General features: G+C 42.9%; 1 protein-coding gene across 7 annotated transcripts in view; it reads left to right on the top strand.

Moving 5' to 3' along the window:
• TCF7 (transcription factor 7) overlaps positions 1-26490 on the top strand; it is a 224975-nt gene that overhangs the window by 153570 nt on the left and 44915 nt on the right. For 4 of the 7 annotated variants that reach the window (XM_075344478.1, XM_075344477.1, XM_075344481.1 and 1 more), the window contains exons 6-8: positions 6983-7069; positions 18853-18963; positions 23327-23489. In XM_075344478.1, coding sequence (XP_075200593.1) covers positions 6983-7069; positions 18853-18963; positions 23327-23489 — 361 coding nt within the window. The remainder of the gene's footprint in view (positions 1-6982; positions 7070-18852; positions 18964-23326; positions 23490-26490) is intronic. The other 3 variants (XM_075344480.1, XM_075344479.1, XM_075344483.1) reach the window with 1 other exon arrangement.

Here is a 26490-nt window from a genome sequence, read left to right as displayed (position 1 = left end):
TCAAAAAATCCCTGAGGCCTCACATAGCTCTGATACCGCCTGGACTGCCAGCGCCCAATCCTCTGAATTATCTCGGGGGTCAAAGTGCAAACTGCCGCTGTCATGATCCAGGCCGGCTTTTCTCTGCTGCTGGTTACACCCAGCTCTGGCCTGGTCATGTCAGGGGTTAACTTCCCTTGCCTCGTTCTGGATCCCAGGAGACTATATGTTGCCTCTCTACCTATGGCTCAGTGCCAGTGATATTTCTGCCTTGCAGCTTGTATACTGGTTCTGGTGAGTGTTCCCGATCTGTTCTGCCTCCCTGCTATTGTGTCCTGACTTTAACCCTCCCCCGTTCGACTGCCTGCCCCGGTCCCTGACTTCTCGCTCCTGTCTGTTGTTTGTGTTTCCCTCTGCTTACCTGATCTCCCGGATTCTGACTCAATTCTGTTTTCTGACTTTGATATTGATTCTCCCTTTGCAGTAAGTCAACTTTCCTGGCTAGACACCTGCCTTTTCCGGCTGATCCGTTTTTGACCTCCTAATCCAAAAATCCACCCTACCCTCAAGTAGGACAACATCCCGAGTCAAAATGCCACCCAGGTCATGCCGACTGACAGTGACCAGCTCCCCAATCCTTAGTGCACCAAAAAAGGCAAAGGTAAAGGACAACATGAACAAGGTCACCTCAAATAATAAATTACACACCGATCCTAACTGCACACCAAAGCGTTCCAACAGTGCAAAGGACATAATCCTCCTGCGATCTTTCCTAGACCTTCCCTTCCGAAAACCCCTCAGTGCCTGCCTCACCATGAAATTCTTTGTCAGATGTTGACGATTTCTAAGCTTAAATCCAAAAGTCAACCCCGCCACCAGCTGACCAACCTTTGCCGAAGACCAACCACAAACCGACCACTGTCTGACCCAGAGCAACAACACGCCTACCTGTTCTTCCTCGGATACAAATGAACCCAAAGACTCCACCCAAAGCTCTCATTGCTGCCACACCCGTTGATAAGCTGTCCACGTTGTTTCAGTCAAGGAAGCCTTAATCAGGTGTTCGACGGCCCTTCTAATCCCACGGCCTCCACCTCCCCAGTGGAAGCGCGACACCATGCGGACAAATGCGGTTGTGCATGAAGCACACAACCGCATGGTGTCGCGCTTCCACTGTAAATGAATGTACTGTACTGCATGCGTGCCAGATCCGGCATCCGGCAAAATGCCAGATGTGTGAAACGGGCCTTAGCTGACTTCTTTAACCAACGATGGGAGGGGGGATAAGCTTGTGTCGTAATTTCCAGGGAGCCGCAATCCAAAGAGAACCTCCCCCCCTCCGACTGCACAATTCCTCAGACTTCCAATTTTATCTACAGCTGCAGTCTTGAAGTATTTTTTGACATCATGATACTTTTGCAAGCTGCTGCTTTTACTAAAAAGTAAAAATTAGGAAGCGTCCTACAAGAAGTCTAAATGCATTCTTACATTTAATGTGGGTAGTAATCTTTAACTTGTCTGAAGTCACAAAATGTATCACATTATCTGACATGTTATGATTGCATACAGGACCAGAACCAATAACAAAAAAAGAATAGAGCACCAGAACCACCATGAGTACAGGAATACATTATCAGAACCACCATCTTTACATGCATGATGGTTTTGTTGATGTATTAATCACCAAGCTTAGCACAGCAATCAATTGCAAATTTGCTGTGGTTCTGAAAAATAATTGCCTCTTATTTTGCTTATTGTCCTGTCCTATAAAATTATAGAGATAACTACCTTGCTGTCCCTTATAAGCTATAGTCTCCACATTGTGCTTATCTTAAATACTCTACTCTCCCTCCCCAACTCACATTGCCCCCTCTCTATACTGTGCCCTCACATTTTTCCCCTCTGTACTGCTCAGTCTCTATACTGTGCCCCCTTCACACACTTACCACCATACTGTGCCCTCACAATGTCGTTGCTCACTGTCACCTCTCTATACTGTCCCCTCCACACTATCCAGTCTCTCTACTGTGACTCCTCAGTCAACCCATCCCTTTATAATTTACCTCTACATTGCCCTCTTCACAATAAAACTACTATATTTCTTCTGCTCCAATAGCGTGTTTACGTTATCACCATTTTCTTCTCTGTGACGCAGGAGTGATGTCCGCAGTGTGATCAGGTCACCTCATTGTGCTGCTGTATATCGCCTTTATACCAGAACTGCTGGCTGTCAGATCTCAAATTTTACTCTCAACTGAAAGAATACAGGAAGCCGATCTATTACCTATTCTCCAAGCAAACTGTCGGTTTAACATTCAAACCCCATTTTCAGGAGAGGCAGAATGCGGACCTGGGAGATTACTGGGACTCCTGCATGGAGCAGCCTAATGGCAACTCCCAGCTGGCTGCTCCTGAGTCAAATGCCCTGCTGGCCCCCAACCATCAGTTTCACACTTGCTTGGAAATCTTAAGTCCATTGACACCTTTTATATATTTTATCTGTTGCTGTATTCCCTAGTACTAAACCTTATCCTTCATGTGCAAATAAGGATTTAAAGGTGTTGTCCTTTACTAGGACAACCTGTTCTCATTCCCCATGTTTTGCCCAATTTAAAGCAAGAAGCTTATACGGCCAGCCGTAGCTCTCACTTCTTGTTGATTACCCATATGTCTGAAGACTTGTGTGACATCAAAACCTCATGTGAGCCCTGGAAGCACCGACACCACTGGAACACGGGAGGTGAGTGTACATTTTTTTTTTATTTTAATGAGGCCAAACGTGGGGAATAAGAAGGGTTGTCTAAGTAGGGGACAACCCCTTTAAGTGCAATGGTGTGACAGAGCACTTAATAAGCCACTGCCTCCCTTGAGTGTTTCACCACCTACCACCAGCTTCTTTAGCTTGATTGATAGCTCACTTTCTGTGACATCAGGCACAAGGTAAGGAAATCAGACAGTAAGCAATCAGTCAAGCTAAAGAGGATGATGATGGGCTGGGAAACAACTTTAGGAGGCAGTGACTCTTACAGGGCTTTGTGACACCCTTTACATTTAACACCTTATTTGCATGTGAATTAAAACTCTTAATTTCTTTGGAACGCAACAACAGATGGATTTACATTTCAAAGCCCTGTAAGGCCCATATGTGATTTTAGGGTGGGGTACTTGATTCTTAGGACAGGCTCCCTATGGAAAGATATGCAGGCATTCAGTAGCAGTGGGTTCTTTTTTTGGGTGGAGGTGGTCAATGTTAAGACGTCTTCTGCAGTGTCAGCACACTGACAGCCATTTGTGCAGGTGCTTTGGCAGGTATACGTTGTCCAACAACCATGTCCAGCGTTGCGGGCCTAGTAACCTGTCCATTTCAGATTGCGCCATAAAGGGGAAGGTTATGCCCTGTGATGTCTCAAAGAATATGTTAGTAAAATTAGGTTTAGGCGGGCCTCATATGTAGTAATTTTCTAACTTTTCTCCTGATGAGGACTGACTTATTACACCGGGACATTAGGAAAATGGTCCGTTTTCCATTCATCACCGATGAGAAAGGGCCTCCAAAGATGTGGACAAACCATGTCACACTGAAAGGAAAATCTATTTCCCTTCCTATCCATCAACCTTGATTTCCAATTGCACTAATTAACGTGTCAGACTCATTTAGGGTAAAGGTGTGAAGGCCTTAATCCTTTTGTATTCTAGTAATTTGTCCCATGGAGTTACAAATGTCACTGTTGGATTAACTCTGTGCGTTACTGTTTTGCTTCGGGACGGAATGTGGAACTTCAAAGGACGCGATGTTCTGCAGCGCCCGGGTATTTGTTGGTGTGATCACAACATACATGATTAACTTTTAAGTAGTGTGGGAGTGATTGTAGTATGACAGGCTGTAAACAGACGGGCAACACGGAGGTAAAGGCAGGCGAGACGTGACAGCGCAATTATGGTGTTGCCTGGACACATAACTGGTGCTCACACTCTCAAATATGTGTGGTATGACAGGGGAGGAAAGGTTCCCAATACTAGTCACACAATTTCTCCATTGTACAGTCACAGCAGATTATATAGTGTGAGAAATGCCGAAGAAACAAAGATACGAGGTAATTCGGGTCCTCCGTTATGAAATCCTTGCAGGGTGTTACACACTGTACTTTTTATAATTCTCTATATACTTATTTTTCCTGCTATCCATAAAGAGACTTCTGAAAGAAGGAAATAGCTACAGTGTAGAATGGAGTCTATCCCAAAATCTGTGCACATGCTGGGTTTTTTTCACGTTTTATTGATGCATTTGTTCTTGCAGATTTTAATCAATATGCAAGAGAAAACGCATCCCAGCAATTTTTTCTTTCCCGAATTTTTCTTTCCAGATTTTTTTCTTTCCAGATTTTGGTGCAGAAAGATACTGCACCAAACTATTGACATGTCAATTGTTTCTGTGCTTTTTTTCCAGCATTTCTCCTATCAGAATGCATAACAAAACGCATCAAATAATGCATAAAAGAGTCATTAAAAACCCCACAAAACTGCAGCAAAAAACGTATGTTTTTAGCGCGTACAAATCAGCAACTTGGGAACATAACTTTTAAGGGACTTCTATCAGCACAGGATAACTGTTCACACCAAGTACAGGTCCTCGTACATCATGGCGGGGCTAATCATTTACATACACCTTCCCACCTGCTTGTTTTTGATCTCCTCCCTTCTCTGGCTCTATGAAGCCAGAGCTGTCAATCACAGAAGAGGATGGGGTGGAGATAGAGAGAAAACAAGCAGGCGGGAAGGTGAATTTAAAGGATTAACCTCGCTGTAGTGCACCAAGTGCCTGCACTTGGTATGAACAGTCATCCTGTGCCGATTTAGTCACTTTTAAACTAGTCACAGGTCTCAGTGCACCCTTAGCTGAGTAGGTCAATGCACCCGCGGGGTGGCTGAGGAGGTCAATGCACCCTCGGGGTGGCTGAGGAGGTCAATGCACCCTCGGCATGGCTGAGCAGGTCAGTGCACCCTCGGCGTGGCTGAGCAGGTCAGTGCACCCTCGGCGTGGCTGAGCAGGTCAGTGCACCCTCGGCGTGGCTGAGCAGGTCAGTGCACCCTCGGCGTGGCTGAGCAGGTCAATGCACCCTCGGCGTAGTTGAGCAAGTCAATGCACCCTTCCTATCTACTTGTTTTCCTTCTCCACCCTCCTTTGGCACCGGTAAAGCCAGAGAAGTCAATCAAGGAAGATGGGGAGAGGGTAGATATAATTTAAAAGAAAAATAGGTTCGAAGATGCACTGGACTGCTTGACCACACCATGGGTGCACCTAGCAGTCATTTTATTCTTACACGCTCCCTTTAACGTACCAGCATAAGTCTTTCTTGTCTTGGACTCCAAAAACAATGAGGGTCTGTAAGATATGTGAGCCATCAGGTTATCAGTGACCAAACATAACCATTTTACTATCGACAAACCTCAGATTTTGGAAATATTGAGGTTTTGGAATAGAAAAGTATTAAAATGTTTTATTAAGTAACTAAGTTTTCCTAAGCTGGACAGTCCCATGTGGACAGTTACATGTGTTTGTATTTTGGGGCTTTCTCACTTTGCCTAAAGTTGGACATATACGTAAGACAGCTATGTCTCCCAACTTATGTACATGAGCACTCATCATCTTTCATGATAATGACCAATTCTATGGATTGGTGATCAGTTGTTCGATTCCAGACAATATCCATTAACACCATAAGACAACCCTGCCTTTATATAGGCAGTTGCATGTAACAAGAATATTTAATGATAATGTTCTATCAGAGACCGACTGAATATTAAGCAGCAGGACTCTTCATTTCTCAGACTACAAGGTGGAGTGCACAGCAGTCCCGCACACCCCTTACTGTGCACTTGACATTGTAGTCTGAGCAATCAAAAGTCCTGCTGCTTAAACAAACATATCAAATAAACAACAGCTCAGACCTTGACAAGACAGGCATCCCTGAATTCTCTATATTAACCCTTGCAGCATGCTGTATTCAGCTTACATAGCAAAAACTTGTTGACCAATTTCTTTTAAGCTGTTACACAGACAAGAACACATTAACGATGTTAGTAAAGTATGTACTGGATTAGTGGAAAATGAGATATTCCACTGCGAGAGAGGCCACAGAGGGTTGAGATCCAGCGCTATATGTTAGTATCCCACAACCCATAAGTTCTGGCCCGACATTGTTAGAAAGTTGGGGACTTTAAATGGACATTAAGGCTTCTTCTGAAAGGTTTTGTTATCGGTTATATTTCGAGAAGTCATCAATCTGGGGCTGCCCACTGTTTAGATAAATATAAAGAGCAGCCCCAGATCGGTGATTGATACTCTTTGCGGTGTGCTCACTTGGAAATGCCACTATGTTCCAGATGTGTAGAAACTTGGCACTCAAGATCAATGTGAATAGTGGTTTTTATTGTGAAGAACTTGTAGGACCAGCACAAGCACAGGCATTTCGGTGAAAAGACCTTCATCAGTGTGTGGTGCCACATACACAGCGGTGGACACCGTGTCATACCCAGCTACGTCACTCGCCATGCCATTATACTTTCTGAGGACCCTCTGCACGTTTTCTAATGAAGGTCTTTTGATCGAAACGTCTGTGCTTGTTCTGGTCCTACAAGTTCTTGACAATAAAAACCACTGTTCACATTAATCTTGAGTGCCAAGTTTCTACATCTACTTGAGACGGTTTTGGACCCTACTTGTGCACCATCCCAGAAGTGCCGTGTGAATCAACTCCCCAGATTAAAGCATGGCTGAATGTTGCATACGGACTATAATTTATTTCCATTATGGTGTAATTCTGGATTAATCTGTAGTTTTCAGACATAGTTTATTCAGTAATCCAAAAATGATAGGGGAGCCACCTATCCCAATTTTATTTGGATTAGTTTATCAATGATATTATTAATCAATAATTCAAAATGACTCCTTTATGTTTAAGACCCCAAATTGACTCCATGGATTGTTTTCTCCCACTCGCAGGCAAAGTCAGCCTGTCTATCCCCTATCTTCTTGTGGATTTAGACAGCCATATTCACCAGCACTGTCTACCGGTGCACCGTACTCCAGGTGAGTATCGGACCAGTGAGACAGCGCCTCCCTGTGTTCAGTGCTTTGCAGCTTCAAGCTCTCCAGCTTTTTCGCCATTCTCGTCCATCCTGCAAGTTGCAGTTGAAGCCAGCTTTTACGTGTTGCCTCCGTATCTTGTTAATGTTCTCCCCCGAAAGAATTGTCACGTGTGGATTTCCCCATTGCAAGTAAATAAGTGCAGCCGAGAAGCCAGCTTTCCAGCATTCCGTTGCAGAATTTATGTTGTGTGTTTCTACGTTTTGACGTTCGTCTTACGTTATTGGTAGCATGTAAAGCCTGAGGCCACCTTTGTGGTTTGAGCAGTAATCTGAATGTACAGGAAGCCACCAAATATTCCATGTGTATATTTTCAGAGTCTTCCACTAACTGAACTTTCAAGTGAACACACAGCATTTGTAGCTCTTCCTGCTCGTAAGGAAAGTTCTAAGGATACATAAGATGAGCTTAAAGGGAATCAGTCACCACATTTGACCTATCTAAACTATTAATATGGGCATATAGGTTAGAGAATGCTGAAAAAAATCAGACCTGTCTGCCTCATATCAGATGCCTTGTTGGGAATAATACATCTTTTATCACTTTATGTAAATGATGTCTTCCAGGCTATGGGATGGATGCTGCCTGGAAGATAACTCCACCTCCAGAGATTATTTTAAACAGAAGGTGCGTTACCAGTGAGATGTGTGATGGCCGCTGTCTGCTCCCCTGATCTCACTGCAGAGCTGTGTGTGATTATAACTGACACATTTGCAGGGTCCTCTCAGCTTCAGCCTCCACCTCACAGGTAGACAGGGCTGTAATATTGTTACAATACAACAGTGCTGCAGCAAATGTGTTTGCAAGAAGCCAAATTTAATTTCTTCTGTCCTGTGTCAGTTACTTGTCTCACACTGGTAAACACCCCCTTCTATTTAAAAAAAGCACTGGAAGTGGAGTTATCTGCCAGGCAGCATCCGCCCCATAGCCTGGCAGACATCATTTACATAAAGTGATTAAAAGATGATGTATCCACAACAAGGCATCTGATATGAGGCAGACAGGTGTGACATTTTTCAGCATTCTATAACCCATTTACCCATATTAATAGTTTAGACACAGTTAGGTCCAGAAATATTTGGACAGTGACACATGTTTTGTTATTTTAGCTGTTTACAAAAACATGTTCAGAAATACAATTATATATATAATATGGGCTGAAAGTGCACACTCCCAGATGCAATATGAGAGTTTTCACATCCAAATCGGAGAAAGGGTTTAGGAATCATAGCTCTGTAATGCATAGCCTCCTCTTTTTCAAGGGACCAAAAGTAATTGGACAAGGGACTCTAAGGGCTGCAATTAACTCTGAAGGCATCTCCCTCGTTAACCTGTAATCAATAAAGTAGTTAAAAGGTCTGGGGTTGATTACAGGTGTGTGGTTTTGCATTTGGAAGCTGTTGCTGTGACCAGACAACATGCGGTCTAAGGAACTCTCAATTGAGGTGAAGCAGAACATCCTGAGGCTGAAAAAAAAGAAAAAATCCATCAGAGAGATAGCAGACATGCTTGGAGTAGCAAAATCAACAGTCGGGTACATTCTGAGAAAAAAGGAATTGACTGGTGAGCTTGGGAACTCAAAAAGGCCTGGGCGTCCACGGATGACAACAGTGGTGGATGATCGCCGCATACTTTCTTTGGTGAAGAAGAACCCGTTCACAACATCAACTGAAGTCCAGAACACTCTCAGTGAAGTAGGTGTATCTGTCTCTAAGTCAACAGTAAAGAGAAGACTCCATGAAAGTAAATATAAAGGGTTCACATCTAGATGCAAACCATTCATCAATTCCAAAAATAGACAGGCCAGAGTTAAATTTGCTGAAAAACACCTCATGAAGCCAGCTCAGTTCTGGAAAAGTATTCTATGGACAGATGAGACAAAGATCAACCTGTACCAGAATGATGGGAAGAAAAAAGTTTGGAGAAGAAAGGGAACGGCACATGATCCAAGGCACACCCCATCCTCTGTAAAACATGGTGGAGGCAACGTGATGGCATTGGGCATGCATGGCTTTCAATGGCACTGGGTCACTTGTGTTTATTGATGACATAACAGCAGACAAGAGTAGCCGGATGAATTCTGAAGTGTACTGGGATATACTTTCAGCCCAGATTCAGCCAAATGCCGCAAAGTTGATCGGACGGCGCTTCATAGTACAGATGGACAATGACCCCAAGCATACAGCCAAAGCTACCCAGGAGTTCATGAGTGCAAAAAAGTGGAACATTCTGCAATGGCCAAGTCAATCACCAGATCTTAACCCAATTGAGCATGCATTTCACTTGCTCAAATCCAGACTTAAGACGGAAAGACCCACAAATAAGCAAGACCTGAAGGCTGCGGCTGTAAAGGCCTGGCAAAGCATTAAGAAGGAGGAAACCCAGCGTTTGGTGATGTCCATGGGTTCCAGACTTAAGGCAGTGATTGCCTCCAAAGGATTCGCAACAAAATATTGAAAATAAAAATATTTTGTTTGTGTTTGGTTTATTTGTCCAATTACTTTTGACCTCCTAAAATGTGGAGTGTTTGTAAAGAAATGTGTACAATTCCTACAATTTCTATCAGATATTTTTGTTCAAACCTTCAAATTAAACGTTACAATCTGCACTTGAATTCTGTTGTAGAGGTTTCATTTCAAATCCAATGTGGTGGCATGCAGAGCCCAACTCGCGAAAATTGTGTCACTGTCCAAATATTTCTGGACCTAACTGTAGGTTAAATGCAGTGAGACAGATTCCCTTTTAATCATAAAATAACAAAATAAGGGATTATTTCCTGGGGGTTTTTTTAAACGCATCCAGCATTGGTAACTTTGGATGATTTTGGTATCATTGTCACAACCACATTCATTATATCTGTGTGTATGTGTAAAAATGTTTTTTTTTTTTTTTTACTTAAATTAGACATTCAAATATAAGTTTAAAAATCCTTAAAAGGAATCTGTTTGCTAAGTAATCTGAGAGTAACATGATGCAGAGGCAGAGACTCTGATTCCAGCAATGTATCACTTTATTAGGATGTGTGCTGTTGTGTTAATAAAATCATTGTTTTATCAGCATAAGATTATCACTACAGGATTAGCTGTCTTGTGCCTTCAAGGCCTGCTCCTCTCTGTATACCATCAAGCAGAGGTTTCGGTGGGGTTATACAGGGCTCAGCCTTGAGAGAACTACTAGATCTTCAGTAGAGAAAACATTGATTGTATCATAACTGCTGCACCCAGTAAGCTAAGTAATAAATGACTGTAATAAGCAAGGCTGGCTCCAGGTTTACGTGGGCCCCTTTAACACATACCACAATTCATGATTTCAATATAGAGGTTGTGGGCTGTATATATGCATAATGCAATCCATGTAAATCTAATCCCCCCACATGCAGTCTCTGTCTCTCCCTGTTGTGCGCTCTGTCCCTCTTGTGTTGTCTCTTCCCCCCTGTTCTGTCTCTTCCCTTCTGTGCTGTATCTTCCCCCCTGTGTTGTCTCTTCCCCCCTGTGTTGTCTCTTCCCCCCTGTGCTGTCTCTTCCCCCCTGTGCTGGCTCTTCCCCCCTGTGCTGTCTCTTCCCCCCTGTGCTATCTCTTCCCCCCTGTGTTGTCTCTTCCCCCCTGTGTTGTCTCTTCCCCCGTGTTGTCTCTTCCCCCCTGTGTTGTCTCTTCCCCCCTGTGTTGTCTCTTCCCCCCTGTGTTGTCTCTTCCCCCCTGTGTTGTCTCTTCCCCCCTGTGTTGTCTCTTCCCCCCTGTGCTGTCTCTTCCCCCCTGTGCTGTCTCTTCCCCCCCTGTGCTGTCTCTTCCCCCCCTGTGCTGTCTCTTCCCCCCTGTGCTGTCTCTTCCCCCCTGTGTTGTCTCTTCCCCCTGGGCACTGTCTCTCTTATTACTATTTATAAGCCAGCAGCAGTCGGGATTCTGCGCTCTACACACAGTGCAGGGGGGAGAGAACTCAACGGAGAAGAGAGACTGTTAACCCGGGCCCCATACATCAAGGGCTGGGGACACCGTCCGCGAGCAGCGCAGACGACGTCCCTGACAGCGAGTGCCCCCGTTTGTCCAAAGCCCCGACACGTGACCGTGCGGAGGGTTGTGATGCCGTCCCTGGTAATGAGGATCCCTACACCAATATCCTGCTGCTCACAGATGGAGTAGTAAAAAGCTGGTGACAAATTTCCTTTAAACAGAATCCAGTAGTAGGATTTCACCCCCATCCAAACTATTTCTATGTGCATGTAATGCTTTCAGAGACAAGTCCAGCTATACATTTACATGACCAGTCAGTTCCTCCATTGCTGAGAAATCAGCATTTGAATTGATATTCATATGAGGTTGAAGAGCTACTGCAGATCTGAAGCCTCTGTCACTCCAGCTCTATTTCCCACTGAGTGCCGCCTCCTTTTGCTTGACTGACAGCCTCTGTTGTGTGTTTTTCTGGCAAAGGATGCAATGCTGAGTAGGGAATAGAGCTGGAGTGACAGAGGCTTCATGTACTGGTATTGCTGGACTTTTTGATAGACCCATATGCGCATATAAATGGTTTGGCCTGTAAAATCCAGCTGAAGGATTCCCTTTAAATATGTTGCAAATGTTTGTTTTAAGTGCATTGTGAGAAAAGCACAAGGCATATTTTGGAACATTTAAGCAACAAAAAAGTAAAAAAGTTTTACTTAAAAGAATTTGTCTCACTGCAAAGGAGGAAATGACCTGTATTTGTTTCCATGGTTACAGACTACAAATAAAACCCTTTATAGTCTGATCTTGCAGTCAGATTGTCTTTCTTCTGTCTCCTCATTCTCAGTAGAATAAGGTTTATGGCATACTTGGAGTTATGGGTGCTCAAGAAGGGTTCAATCCTGTCATTAGATATAAGAAACTTTGCACACCAAAGTGAATATAAGGATTTTATTATACAGGCAATCCAAAACGTTTCAACCCCTAAACACACTGCCTTACAAAAGTATTCGGCCCCTTTGAATTTTTCAACCTTTTCCCACATTTCAGGCTTGACACATAAAGATAAAAATTTAAATTTTATGATAAAGAATCAACAACAAGTGGGACACAATTGTGAAGTTGAACGAAATGTATTGCTTATTTTAAACTTTTATGAAAAATAATAAGCTTAAAAGTGGGGCGTGCAATATTATTCGGCCCCTTTAAGTTTCTAACGCCACCTTTTGCTGCGATTACAGCACAAGTCGCTTGGGGTTTGTCTCTATCAGTTTTGCACATCGAGAGACTGAACTTCTTGCCCATTCTTCCTTTGCAAACAGCTGGAGCTGAGTGAGGTTGGATGGAGAGCGTTTGTGAACTGCAGTTGTGACGCCCTGGACTAGCCAGGAGGTCACAGACACAACATCACACACACCCCTTTTCCGGATAGGTGACATCAGTCACACAAAAACCCTTGTTGCCACCCTCCAGGGTCTGATGTCCACACCAGGTGGGGCGGAGCCAGGCGGTTGGCCCCGCCCACCAAGGAGTTCACAGGCCTGGAGGCGGGAAAACACAACAGTACAGTTCAGTGCAGTTGAGTAGAGTTGAGTGCGGTTGAGTGGAGTGAGGAGAGGAGAAAAGACACGCACCGGCGGACCTGAGACCAGGCCCACCAGTGGAACTGCTAGGTATCTGGGTCGGAGCCCAGGCACCTCCAGCAAGGTCGGCAGACGGTGGTGGCCGTCTGCAGGAGTTGGCAGCATGGTCGGTGGAACCGTAGGGCCGGGGTCGGGCGGTGGCCCGCCGGTACCGAACCAGGGAGCCGATTGGGAGCCAAGCACCAGGCAGGGTACTCAGACCTCGACTAGGCTAGAAGCCGCCCTGATAGTCAAATTCACTGATTGTGGTCTGGACCTCAGGGGTTCATTCCCACCCAAGTCCCAATTGAAGGCAACAGCCCAACCATCCAGGATAAGTGCCACCGCCACAGGCAAGAGATCCAAAGGGCCAGCGTCTGCGGGCAACCGGGCTCCTACGACACTTACACGCCGGGGAGCGGACTACCAGTGTCCAGGCACAGTAGTCAACATCTACATAACACAGGTGCAGGGAAACGACAGCCATCACCAACCCGTCCAGGGAGAACACTGCAGCCGGCTGCGGGCCCCGTCCATTCTGCCGTTTGGTTTACCAGAGACTCCAGTATCTTGTGTCAGAGTGAGTACACCAGCGCCTTCGGGCCGCGCACCGCACCTGCGTCCAGGACGCCCATGCTCCCTTGCCTCAGCACCCTTCCCACGGGCCCCCGGTACCATCGCCCCTGTCCACGGAGGGGTTAACACCGAGCTGCATAACACCATCCCCAGGAGGCCTACTCATCGGCAGTGGTGGTGTCCACCATACAATCACCACAACCTGTGGGTGGCGTCGCGAACTTTACCTATTCCACCAAACCCCTGCGTGCACCGCCACTACCCCCCTTTCAGAGCGACGTGACCCCCGGGTCCGTGAGAGGCTTGAGTCACCACTCGCAGTACATGAGCATGGATCCGAGCGGCTCGGCGGCCGCAGCCGAGGCCGCGGGGCGGTACACAGTTTTCAGCTCTTTCCACAGATTCTCGATTGGATTCATGTCTGGACTGTGACTTGGCCATTTTAACCCTACATACGTTTATTTGTGAACCATTCCATTGTAGATTTTGCTTTATGTTTGGGATCATTGTCTTGTTGGAAGACAAATCTCCGTCCCAGTCTCAGGTCTTTTGCAGACTCCAACAGGTTTTCTTCAAGAATGGTCCTGTATTTGGATCCGTCCATCGTCCCATCAATTTTAACCATCTTACCTTTCCCTGTTGAAGAAAAGCAGGTCCAAACCGTGATGCTGCCATCACCATGTTTGACAGTGGGGATGGTGTGTTCAGGGTGATGAGCTGTGTTGCTTTTACGCCAAACATATCGTTTGGCATTGTGCCCAAATAGTTCGATTTTGGTTTCATCTGACCAGAGCACCTTTTTCCATGTTTGGTGTGTCTCCCAGGTGGCTTGTGGCAAACTTTAAAATAAACTTTTTATGGATATCTTTGAGAAATGGCTTTCTTCTTGCCACTCTTCCATAAAGGCCAGATTTGTGCAGTGTACGACTGATTGTTGTCCTATTGACAGACTCTCCCATCTCAGCTGTAGATCTCTGCAGTTCATCCAGAGTGATCATGGACCTCTTGGCTGCCTCCTCTGATCAGTCTTCTCCTTGTTTGAGATGAAAGTTTGGATGGACAGCTGGGTCTTGGTAAATTTGCAGTGGCAGGTCCGTGATACTGTTGTGGAGAAGTTTAAAGCTGGATTTGGTTACAAAAAGATTTCCAACACTTTAAACATCCCAAGAAGCACTGTGCAAGCGATCATATTGAAATGGAAAAAGTATGTTTAAAGTGTTGGAAATCTTTTTGTAACCAAATCCAGCTTTAAACTTCTCCACAACAGTATCACGGACCTGCCTGTTGTGTTCCTTGGTCTTCATGTTGCTCTCTGCGCTTTAAACAGAACACTGAGACTATCACAGAGCAGGTGCATTTATACGGAAACTAGATCACACACAGGTGGAATATATTTATCATCATCAGTCATTTAGGACAACATTGGATCATTCAGAGAAAGGGGCCGAATAATATTGCACGCCCCAATTTTCAGTTTATTCTTTTTTACAAAAGTTTAAAATAAGCAATACATTTTGTTCAACTTCACAATTGTGTCCCACTTGTTGTTAATTCTTCACCATAACATTACAATTTTTATCTTTATGTTTGAAGCCTTAAATGTGGGAAAAGTTTGAAAAATTCAAGGGGGCCGAATACTTTCACAAGGCACTGTATGGGTCTTCATCAGACACTGAAATTAGACAAATACAGAAAAGAAAACCTATATATATAGGCGTCGAAACGTTACATTTTACATTTTTTGGATTGCCTGTATAATTAAATCCTTATATCCATTTCGGTGTGCAAGTTTACTTGTATCCGCTAATTCTTAAAAGTGCTTTACACGCTTGGATATCACTAACGATTTATTGTCGGGGTCACGGTGTTTGTGACGCACATCCGGCGTCGTTAGCAACATCACAGCGTGGGACACGTACGAGAGACCTTCTACAATCGCAAAAGTGGTAAAAATCGTTGGTGTTGGAGAGGTCGTTCAAAAACCAAATATCGTTGTCTGGTGAGTAGCGATGTTGTTCGTCGTTCCTGTGGCACCACACAGCGCTGTGTGTGACACCGCAGGAACGACGAACATCTCCTTACCAGCGTCCACCGGCAATGCGGAAGGGCGGAGGTGGGCGGAATGTTACGTCCCGCTCATCTCCGCCCCTCCGCTTCTATTGGCCGGCCGCTTAGTGACGCTGCAGTTACATCGCTATGACGCCGAATGCACCTCCCCCTTGAAGGAGGGATTGTTCGGCGGTCACAGCGACGTCGCTGACAAAGGTATGTGCGTGTGACGCTGTCATAGCGATAATGTTCGCTACGGCAGCGATCAACACATATCTTACGTACGACGGGGGCGGGTGCTATCGCTCGTGACATCACTAGCAATAGCTAGCGATGTCGCAGTGTGTAAAGCACCCTTTAGTCGCATAATTGTTTTAGCATAATAGTCCCTATCCTACCTGCGGGCAATTCTAGCGCCTCTTTTGATTACTAGGCCCGGTGCAACGTCATTGTATGAGTCGCGCAATAACGTCAAATCAACTAATCAGTAGAGGCGCTGGATGCCAGTAAATAGTAAGAGGTTCTACAGACTTCTCACTTGGCCATTGGACCAAGGTCCTGCAAATCTTCGTGCTCAACGCTGATCGCGTCCCTGCTGGATATGCCTCAATAAGTACAACGGAGGAGAAATTCTGTGTTTTAGTTTTAGTAGATGCTTTTACTGTCCAATATGGAGAAAATTGTCCAGCATCATAGTATAAAACTTTGTACTACTATAATGGTATTTCAAAATTTAAAAGGGTTAATTCAGGAATTATTTTCTTTTTGTACCAGGCCACAGGATAGGGGATATATGTATAATTGGTGGTGGTCAGTCTACTGGGACCCCACTATCCATGAAAAAAAATGTTTTGCTGTGTTTTTCCTGCAGCCAAAACCTGGTCTCTTCGTAGTAAAAAGAAAAAAGCTGCAGGTTTTGCTGCATTTTTGCTGCTTTTTTTTTTCCTTGCTTTTTTGTTGCATTTTTTGGAGCGACTGTTTTGATTTGTCATTTGTCTACAGTGCACGTTTAATAAAATTAGTTTTATTCACCACAAAAGCCGCAAAAAAAAGCAATAACGCAGCTGTGCTTTAGCGCTTTCTCATTGCTTTCAATGATGAAAAACGCTGCAAAAAACTGAAAGAATTGACACGCTGCATCTTTCAAAAACCCAGCACAATTCCATTTGTCAGCAAAAAAAAAGTATCTTCATGTGATTTCTGAAATTTTACAGCTTTGGTGGTACTGGAAAAAGCAGCTTTTAATTTGCATAAAACTCATGAAAAAAAGCAACAAAAACACAGCACAAATGCAACTTGTGAACACAGCCTAAAAAGGGTTTCCATATAAACCGTATGCATATCTGTATGTACACTACTATACAAGGTGGCCATAAAATAACCTACGGTAAGTTGTTTGGAGCCGTGTGCAGACTGACCCACTGGACAGAATTGGCTGAAAATTGGTATGTATGCTATTCAAGGTATAAGGACATGGAAGGCATCTTAAAAAAAAATGTATACCAAAACTCCCCACCAGGTGAAAAAGTGGTGCTGTACAGTGAGTGCGCCTTGCAACTCAGTCTGCAAGATGCCTGTCTCTTTGCCGGACCGTGCACTGTTAGTGCGGTTGTTTTATGAGAAGATGTCTTCCGTTTCCCCATGCCTTGAATAGCATACATATCAATTTTCAGCCAATTCTGTCCACTGGGTCAGTCTGCACACGGCTCCAAACACCTTAGGTTATTTTATGGCCACCTTGTAGATCTACTTAACTGGCTGAGCAGTGGTCACATTCATCCAGCGCTTCTTTACTAGTGAGAAGTGGGATCCATATTCTCACCAAACTTCCATTGGTAATATTGTAAGATAGCCCCTTTATAGCTTGGTTTTTCTTCTCAGCTCAGTCCTATTCCCCTGAGTGCTTTAAATAGGGTGGGGGACTAGAAACGGGAATCTAAATAAAAAGTGGGAAAAACCTCTCTCTTTATTAAAATGTTTACAGATTGGTTAGTGAACTCTATGATTAGTGTACTATTGCCACCTTGTGGCGCAGTCTGGCATTACAGCCGCTTCTATTGTCATATATTGAAAACGTCCAGTAAATCTACAATAAACTGCATTAGCCTCTCATGGAAAAGCTAAGGTATCATGTATAATACCATTCTACAAAATCTAATAATCTTACACCTGTTTCTGCCACATAGGGCCTGTCTCTATTGTAATTGTCTGTCTTCAGTTCATCCTTTTTCAAGAAAATGACCTGTGTGTGCTTATTACCTTTGGGGAGACTGCAGAGAGCAATGATATATTTGGGTTTCTGTTTGTTTTAAGTTGTAGTGGTTTTTTAGGTTTGTTTTTAGTTTATTGTGATTTGGATGAGTGAAATCTATGGCAAAATCCACCACAAGCAATCATTGCTGAAAAATCTAAAAGCTTACAATCTGTGATTTTGTTTGGTGGTATTATTATTATTATCATTATTATTTTTAGATATTTATATTATGCCTATTATATATTATATTTTTATTATTATTATTATTTAAAATATATTATTCCTATTATATATACTATTATATATATATATATATATATATATATATATATATATATATATATATATATATATAAAATATGATTATCTATTATATATTTATTATTGTTATTAATATATATTTATATTATTCCTATTATATATTTTTATATTTTATATATATATATATATATATATATACTTATGAGAGAGAGATATTATTGCATATATACTATATATATTTATATATTTATTATTATAATTTATAATAATAATATATACTATCTATTATTATATATACTATATATTAATATACTATATATATATATTTATCATTATTATTATTTTATTTTTATATATATTCCTATTAGATATAATATTATGCTATTATTATAATACATATATATATTATATTTATCATTATTATTATTAATATTATTATTTTTTTTATTATATTTTTTTTTATTTGGTAAATGAGTGATCTTGCCTGTGTATAAATCTGGGACATATTTGGCACTAATTATACGTCACTCCAGTTGAAACTTTGCAGTCTGTTAAGAGAGGAAGCAGAATATAAATTGAGCATCTGTGCATGTTCCTTTTACTCCCAATGCCAGTTTTTCTGTAGACATATTACTTGTGTCTAAGGATTATTGAACTGGAAAATTGGTAAAGAGCTAAAGTAACAAGTTCTGTTTGACTGTAAGAATCATAAGACAAATTCTAGTTAAAGGTTAGAGGCAATCGGCACAGACGCTTCAGCTGAAAGTTCATAGAAAGCGAACACGTGCCTAATAACCGTAGGAGATTATGTACTATTCTACATACCCGGATTAGTGTATAATCCTGGAGGCAGGTAAGTAATGGGCACAGTAAAGAGCTGCTGTCACTCATAGAAATCAGCACAAATCTTGACATACACCTCCGATTTATACACTGTATAAACCTCTATCTTAGACCATAGAAGGTGTAATATATTTCTCTTTCTTGACCAAAGTAGAATTAATCTTTAAAAATGTTTTTGTTTTTAGGTTTACCCATCCCCTAATGCTTGGCTCCGGAGTCCACACCACAGGAATCCCTCATCCAGCCATAGTGCCTCACTCAGGGAATAAAGATATGGACTGCTATGGCCGGGGCATGTAAGTCACCCCCTGTTATTGTCTGTTTTTTCTTACGTTACTATGAAAATGTCTTATTTTTGGTAAAATCTTAGCTATCTTCTTGTGTTCCATTTATGCGCCCTTTTAGGATATTATACAGTGTGGTCCTCTGCTCTGGACCCTAATCATTAGCCAGAACAGAAGGCTGCTAAGAAAGATTGGTCCTTATTCATGTGGACAACCATTAGACCTGCAGTGACGGCAGCTTGGGAAAAGTTTGTCCTTCTAAAATATGTGAGACGAGAGTGCGATAAAGCAGTACGGAAAGCTCCTTTTTATACCGCAACTGATACACTAGTCTGGACCATAACTACCAGTTAATAGGAAGCCTTACATAATTTAATGCAGACCACTGGGAAATAGATATTGCTATATAGTGTTCTCCCAAAAATGTGTGGGCTGTGTGCTGATGTCCAGAGGATAGTCTGGCAATTTTGGTTGCTTTGCTTTACACTGATTGAAACCTGTAGCAGAACTTGTCTTCTGACCATTTATAGTATAAAAGCTCCACTGGTTAACCTATACCACAGCTATCTATCTACTACTATCTCCAGGTTACAGCATCTGATTAGTTTTCAGAAAGGCCTGGTGGTCAGCAGTGTGTGCAGCCTCTTATTACCACAGAATTCTGGTATCTTCAGTATTAGATCAGAAAGATATGGTGGACAGCAGTGTAAGCAGCCTCTTCTTACTTCAGAACACTAGTATCTCCAGTATTAGATCAGAAAGACATGGTGGATAGCAGTGTAAGCAGCCTCGTCTTACTTCAGATCTCTACCATTGGGTCAGAATATCTGCTAGGAGCAAGAATCAGGATGAATGTTAGGCAATTTACCAGGGCACCATCTTGGCAATTACATTGAACCCTCCCAAAACAATTCAAAATATATGTAGTTTGTGTGTGTTAAGGTTTTTTTGGGTGAAATTTCAGGATGACCCTAAAATACACTAACCTTTTCAGGTGAACTTAATATTACCTTCTCTAAACTTTTGGATGCACATGTCTAACTGTTCAATGTTTCAGTACTTTTTGCACAACTTGCTGTTCTCTAACATGAAGCTTAATGGCAAAATTAACAACATGTGTTTTATTCATGAACATCCAATAAATTTCGGGGTTCAATTAGAATTGGTATTTATATAGTCCTCCTCATCATGCTGTTCACATTTTGACATCATGAGACGAAGACGAAATCTAACAATTGATCAACAGTACCTCGCCATTGTGAGGCTTCAAGCAGGATGTTCTCAAATAGACGTGCCCACTGAGCTTACAGTGTCAGAGTGTCATCAGCAGGGTTCAACAGAGATACAGAGAGACTGGAAGAGTCACAGAAAGGCATAAAAGTGGACGTCCTTTGGCCGCTCCTCAAGAGGAAACTGCTCCAGTTGTCTCGTGTTTGAAGGTTGCCTTTTCCAGACGGAATGTTCAGTTCTTTCAAAATATGGTCAATAGGATTTAGGTCGGGGCTCATAGAAAGCCACTTCAGAATAGTCCAATGTTTTCCTTTTAGCCATTCTTGCTTGTTTTTAGCTGTGTGTTTTGGGTCATTATCCTATTGCAAGAACCATGACCTGCGACTGAGACCAAGCTTTCTGACACTGGGCAGCACATGTCTTTATAGAATCCCTTGACAGTCTTGAGATTTCATTGTACCCTGCACAGATTCAAGACGACCTGTGCCAGATGCAGCAATGCAGCCACAGAATATAACCGAGCCTCCTCCATGTTTCACAGGGACTGTGTTCTTTTCTTGATATGCTTCATTTTTCCATCTGTGAACATAGAGCTGATGTGCTTTGCCAAAAAGTTAAATTTTTGTCTCATCTGGCCATAAGACATTCTTCCAGAAGCTTTGTGGCTTGTCAACATGTAGTTTGGCAAATTCCATTCTGGCTTTTTTTATGATTTTTTTTTTAACAATGGTGTTTTCCTTGGTCATCTGCCCTGAAGTCCACTTTGGCTCAAACAACGATGGATAGTACGATCTAACACTGATGTTACTTGAGCTTGAATTTCACCTTTAATCTCTTTAGAAGTTTTTCTGGGCTCTTTTGTTACCATTCAAATTTTCCATCTCTTTGATTTGTCATCAATTTTCCTCCTGCGGCAACGTCCAGGGAGGTTGGCTACAGTCCCATGGATCTTAAATTTCTGAATAATATGTGCAATTGTAGTCACAGGAACATCAAGCTGCTTGGAAATGGTCTTATAACCTTTACATTTAACATGCTTGTCTATAATTATTTTTTCTAATCTCCTGAGACAACTCTTTCCTTCGCTTCCTCTGGTCCATGTTGAATGTGGTACACACCATGTCACCAAGCAGCACAGTGAGTATCTGTAGCCCTATATACAGGTCCACTGACTGATTACAAGATTGTAGACACCTCCTTTTGTCACATTATTTTCTGGGGTACCATCATTTCTGTCCAGGCCTGTTTCATGACTTTTATTTTTATAAAAAAATCTGTATGGTTGAAAAGCAATGTCTGACTTTCATTTTTTCATTTTCATAGATTTTTTTTTATTTATTATTACTTTTGACAGATTCAAGCTATTTCTGTCACCATTGTGGGTTTTAGTTTCATTAAATGAGGGGTACAACAATTTTGACCACGTGTGTATTATTTGGGAGTGTTTTATAGTATCTGTCAGTGGTGTTTATCAAGGGAATTTCACGTCATCTACTTCCAACTCCGACATAGTTAGGTATAGGTTATTTTTTTGACTGTATGTCTGTGGATAAATAGTGCAGTAAATGCCATTCCATACAGCTAAATATCTACATACTGTATATGTGATGTATACCAGCTTGACAGTGGCCAAAAGGCCATTTTGGCTCTGGTTAGATTAATAAGGTCATATGGAAATATTTGATGTGTTGGGAGTTCTGGCAGATACTGTAAATGTGTACTTCAGAGCAGATTTTACATGTGTCTGGGGAAAGGAACTTGGCGGTCGGTGGGCAATGTGCCCGATCTGCTTAGAGCATTAAAGTAGCTTCCCCCCTCATTGCTGAGCAAACATCTTCCTACAGGGAGGGGACTTCATAGTCCACATGCTCAAAGACACCTGTCCTATAAACACTCTAAGGCCTCTGTCACACGTTCGTGTCTCCGGTACGTGTTTGGCAGTTTTTTCACGTACCGGAGACACGTACACACGTGGACCAATGTTTTCCTAATGTATTGGACACACGTAAGTATTTTTGAACGGAACGTGTGTCCGTTCCGTACTTACATGTGTCCGTGAGTTTCTCACGCTGACATGTCCGTTTTGCTCCGGCATCATGGGTGTCACACGGCCCGCACCCGTACCACACGGATGTAGTGTGGATGCGGTCCCGTGTGACACGCACCGGAGAAAACTCACATGTCAGAGAAAAAAATAACAAATCTTTACTCACCTTCTCCTGCCCTGCTGTCTCTGCCGCTGCTGTCACTTGCTGCCGACCGCCGCTCATTTAATATTCACTTTACTGCGGCCGGAAGCGGCAGCAGCAGCGGGGAGTCGGAAGGGCTGGAGACCGAAGATCAGCACCACGGACAGCAGCAAGGACCACGTGAGTATGCAAATTACCGGTTCTCTGTGTGTTATCGCGGATAGCACACAAAGAACACACGTGGCCCGTACGTACCGAAGACACGTACTTACCAAACGCAACACGAAAGGAAAATACGTGTCTCACGGAACGTGCGTGATTTTCACGTGTGTGTGGCACAGGCCTAAGATGGCTTTCTGCCATTGTAACAAGACGATGACTATTTTCATGCTCTACATAAAGATTGATTCCTTGGACAAAACAAGTTTAACTTGTTTTTTTTAAAGGTATTTATTCATAGTGACACGTTTAATCTTTTTTTTTCTATTCTTAGAGAATCTCTTTAAAGAGAATCACCACTCCTTTCACCCCAAAGCTTCATCAAGGGCATCTTAAAGGGGTTTTCACTTTATGAGATTGCAGACTTGTGAATCCTCACATTGCAACATCTGTGTGTTGTGAGGATTCTCCGGTGTCCAAGCCGGGAACGGTGGTTACTTGGCCACAAGTTTGGGATATGCAGACTCCCGGTCAGAATTCTACTAGATGGGCGCAAGCTTAAGGCCACACCCACCTAGTCGTAAACCACACCGCCTGTCTAATGAACAAAGGAGTAGTATGGCACCTGCTCGGACTCTCTGAAGACCCCCCCCCCACCATATCTCCGCACTGGGGATGTTAGGTGCACAGATATGAAAGTGATTGTTTTTTGTTAGATGAAAAGTGCATCTAATAGAGTTACAGTAGAATATTAACAGTACTTTATCTCATCATAAATGTTTTATTATGTTTTCTAGGAAACCTCACTCAGAACCAAAAAGAGAGAGAGAACCCAAGAAACCGACCATTAAGAAACCACTGAATGCTTTTATGTTATATATGAAAGAGATGCGTGCAAAGGTTATTGCTGAGTGCACATTAAAGGAGAGCGCCGCGATCAATCAGATTCTAGGAAGGAGGGTGAGTGTCCTATGCGAGTGCCATAGCCAGGTGTCTAGAGTGAAGGGATCACCGATATTGGGGCATATTAAAAACCTGTTTAGAATTCAACCGGTGTGAACTATTTCAGTTCTTCTGGTGAATCACGTCTGATCCACAACATTCTACCTGACTCACCAGCGTTTTATCCTACATCGAAATGTGCAATTTGTGGAAAATAATTAGTGTAGCCCATTATTACAGACACATACTCAGATGCCATCAATATTATGTAAGATATGTCTTGAAATAAACTGTTTAGTGGAATTGCTTGGATATGTGATTTAAGTCATCTGCTTAATACAGAAAATCACAAAACACAAAAGTAAAACAAAATACTTGGCAGCAAAAAGGTTAAAAACAAAGCACAATATAAAACAGACCTATGATTAATCAGAAATTGGACTAAAGCTACCCAAACACATGATATGGCTGTTGGCTGAACGATTGAAGTTCTCAATACATAGGAACTTTTGGAATATCTGGAAAAAGAAAAATGAAAAAAACTCGGTACTACCCTGAAATACAAATGGATTAATCAATGGCTGCACCCTTACTTTTGTGATTAACAATGAAATGAGGAGTTTTTAGCTAACAAGACTCGGCTGAACCGGTTCAGATCTGCGGAAGCGCACACTGGTGGGAATCCGCCATCGTCTGTGAATGCACCTGCTGTGCATCTCTCTACTCTGCAATCTTCAAGATTATAAAAGCTTCAACGAAGTTGGAAAAAAATAAATTGTTTTGCATTTAATGATGAGTGTCACTAATCTCATTGCTTGTGAACGCAGGAACTTTTGGCTTGACCAAGCGCTCCTGTATTTTTTACGAGAGAATGACTTTTTTCACGGAAAACAAAAGGATCAGCTTTTGGGAATCCAAATTCCCGTATCCTTCTCTTCACTGATATAATCTGTTGGAGAAGAGTCCGGGGGACCCATACTGTCGGTCCATCAAGGTTGGCCGACTTTAGTCTAATGTGTATGGAGGCCTTTGTCAGTGCTCAGATAACTTTAGCCACTACCCCTGGTCCCAGCCGCTGCCTTTATTGATCACTTCTCCACCTGGCTTCTACACTTTCTCTCTAGTGACATTCACACCATCATCATAGGTGACTTCAATATCCACACTGACACCCACCAGTCGGCAGCCTCCAAGCTCCTGTCACTTGCTTCACGCTTTGGCCTTTCTATGGTCCTTCACGGCCATCCACACAGACTGACATACAAAAGACCTTATCTTCACATGTCTGTTCTCTCTATCTAACCTCACAACCTCATAATTCCACCTCTCTGACCACCATCTAATTCTTTTCCCATCACAACCTTTTCACCTGCCCCCATATCTAGCATTCCCCTCGCAGAAACCTCACAACCTAGATATCACACACTGACTCTATTCTACATCTGTTTTGAATATCTCCATGACTCAAACATTGCCATCATTTTCTAAAACGCCACATTCGCTATTTGGTCGCCCCTCTTGCATGGAAGATTGCAACAAATCAATAGACAACCCTGGTACACCAGCCTCATTAAAGAGTTTGTTTAGGGTCCAGGGTTGTGGAGTGTCGCTGGTAGAAAATGCTCTCATGGAATGACTTGACCACATTCAAACAAGCAACTGTCATATTCAAATCAGCCATTATCTCTGCTAAACAGGACGGCTTCACAATCCTCATATGTTCTTTATCCCACAATCCCAAACAGTTATTTAACACTTTTAACTCTCCCCCATTCCTAAACCCCCCCCACCCACTGACCTCCCTCATCTCTGCAGAAGGCTTTGTCCCACTTTTCAAGAATATGACTGAAGAAATTAGGCAAGTATTTACTATTCAACCACCACAATCGTTCCATATAACAGACCAATGGTATTCCCATATAACCTTCCTCTTCACTATCACTGAAGGAGAGCTTAATCATATTCTCTCCAAATCACAACCTGGCACTTAATCTGATCCCATCCCACCTCCTCCTCAACCTTACTCCCACATTTATCCCACCCCAACCCATCATTTCAACCTAATATTAACTTCTGGTACCTTCCTTTCTGCTTTCAAACATGCCACAATCACACCTATTCTGAAGAAACCATCCCTCGACCCAACCTCTACATCCAGCTATCATCCCATATCGTTTTTCCCTTTCACCTCCAAACTCCTCAAACAACATGTTCACACTGAACTATCCTCTGATCTCTCTTTTAAGTCGCTCTTTGAAAACCTACAATATGGCTTCCATCCCCACTACTCCATTAAAACCGCCCTAACCAAAATGACTATTGACTTACCACCTGTAATACTATTGTATGTTCTGAGGATTTCGATAGCGTTAGGGCAATGACAACCAGAGACGAGTTCTTGGTACAAATATGTTTATAACAGGTAACCACGATAGGTACACAACGGAACAAACACAGTAGAACAATAATACACGAAATACCTTCCCGAAACGGAGCGAAGGGAATTCCCGGGGCCACGCACCGGACTCCCCCAGGGAGACCACCAAGAGCGAACCCCTATACAGGGACTGTCTGGCAATCACCCCGGAAGGCCTAAATGCGCAGCAGCCGGGACACAAGGGGCAAGTGGTAAAGTCCAGAAGTGTCCGTACGGGATGATAGTCCAGAGTGGTTACGAACCGGAAGGTACCGGGCAGAAGTGCTGACCGAAGATGGCAGACGGAGTCCGGGAACAGCTTGAAGAAAACGGGGTACGGTCCAGAGACGGTGTCGGTAGTCTTTCAGGAGGATCCAAAGGCAATCAAGAATTAGGAGCAGCAAAGCAGGAGCAAACAGCAAGCAGTATACTCAGGCACTGGACTAGGCTTAGAGGCGGCCTTTTAAGCAGCTGGACAGGAAGTAGGGCAACAGAACAGTAAACTCCATCTTAACCGAGGGCAAGCTCTTTCAAAAGAGAACTGGAAATCCCGGAAACCTGACATTACTCCCCCCCCCCCCAGAAACGGCCTCAGGACGGATT

This window comes from Anomaloglossus baeobatrachus, chromosome 4 (assembly GCF_048569485.1).
Source record: "Anomaloglossus baeobatrachus isolate aAnoBae1 chromosome 4, aAnoBae1.hap1, whole genome shotgun sequence".
Lineage (NCBI taxonomy): Eukaryota > Metazoa > Chordata > Amphibia > Anura > Aromobatidae > Anomaloglossus > Anomaloglossus baeobatrachus.
This window is presented reverse-complemented; position numbering and strand designations above follow the sequence as displayed.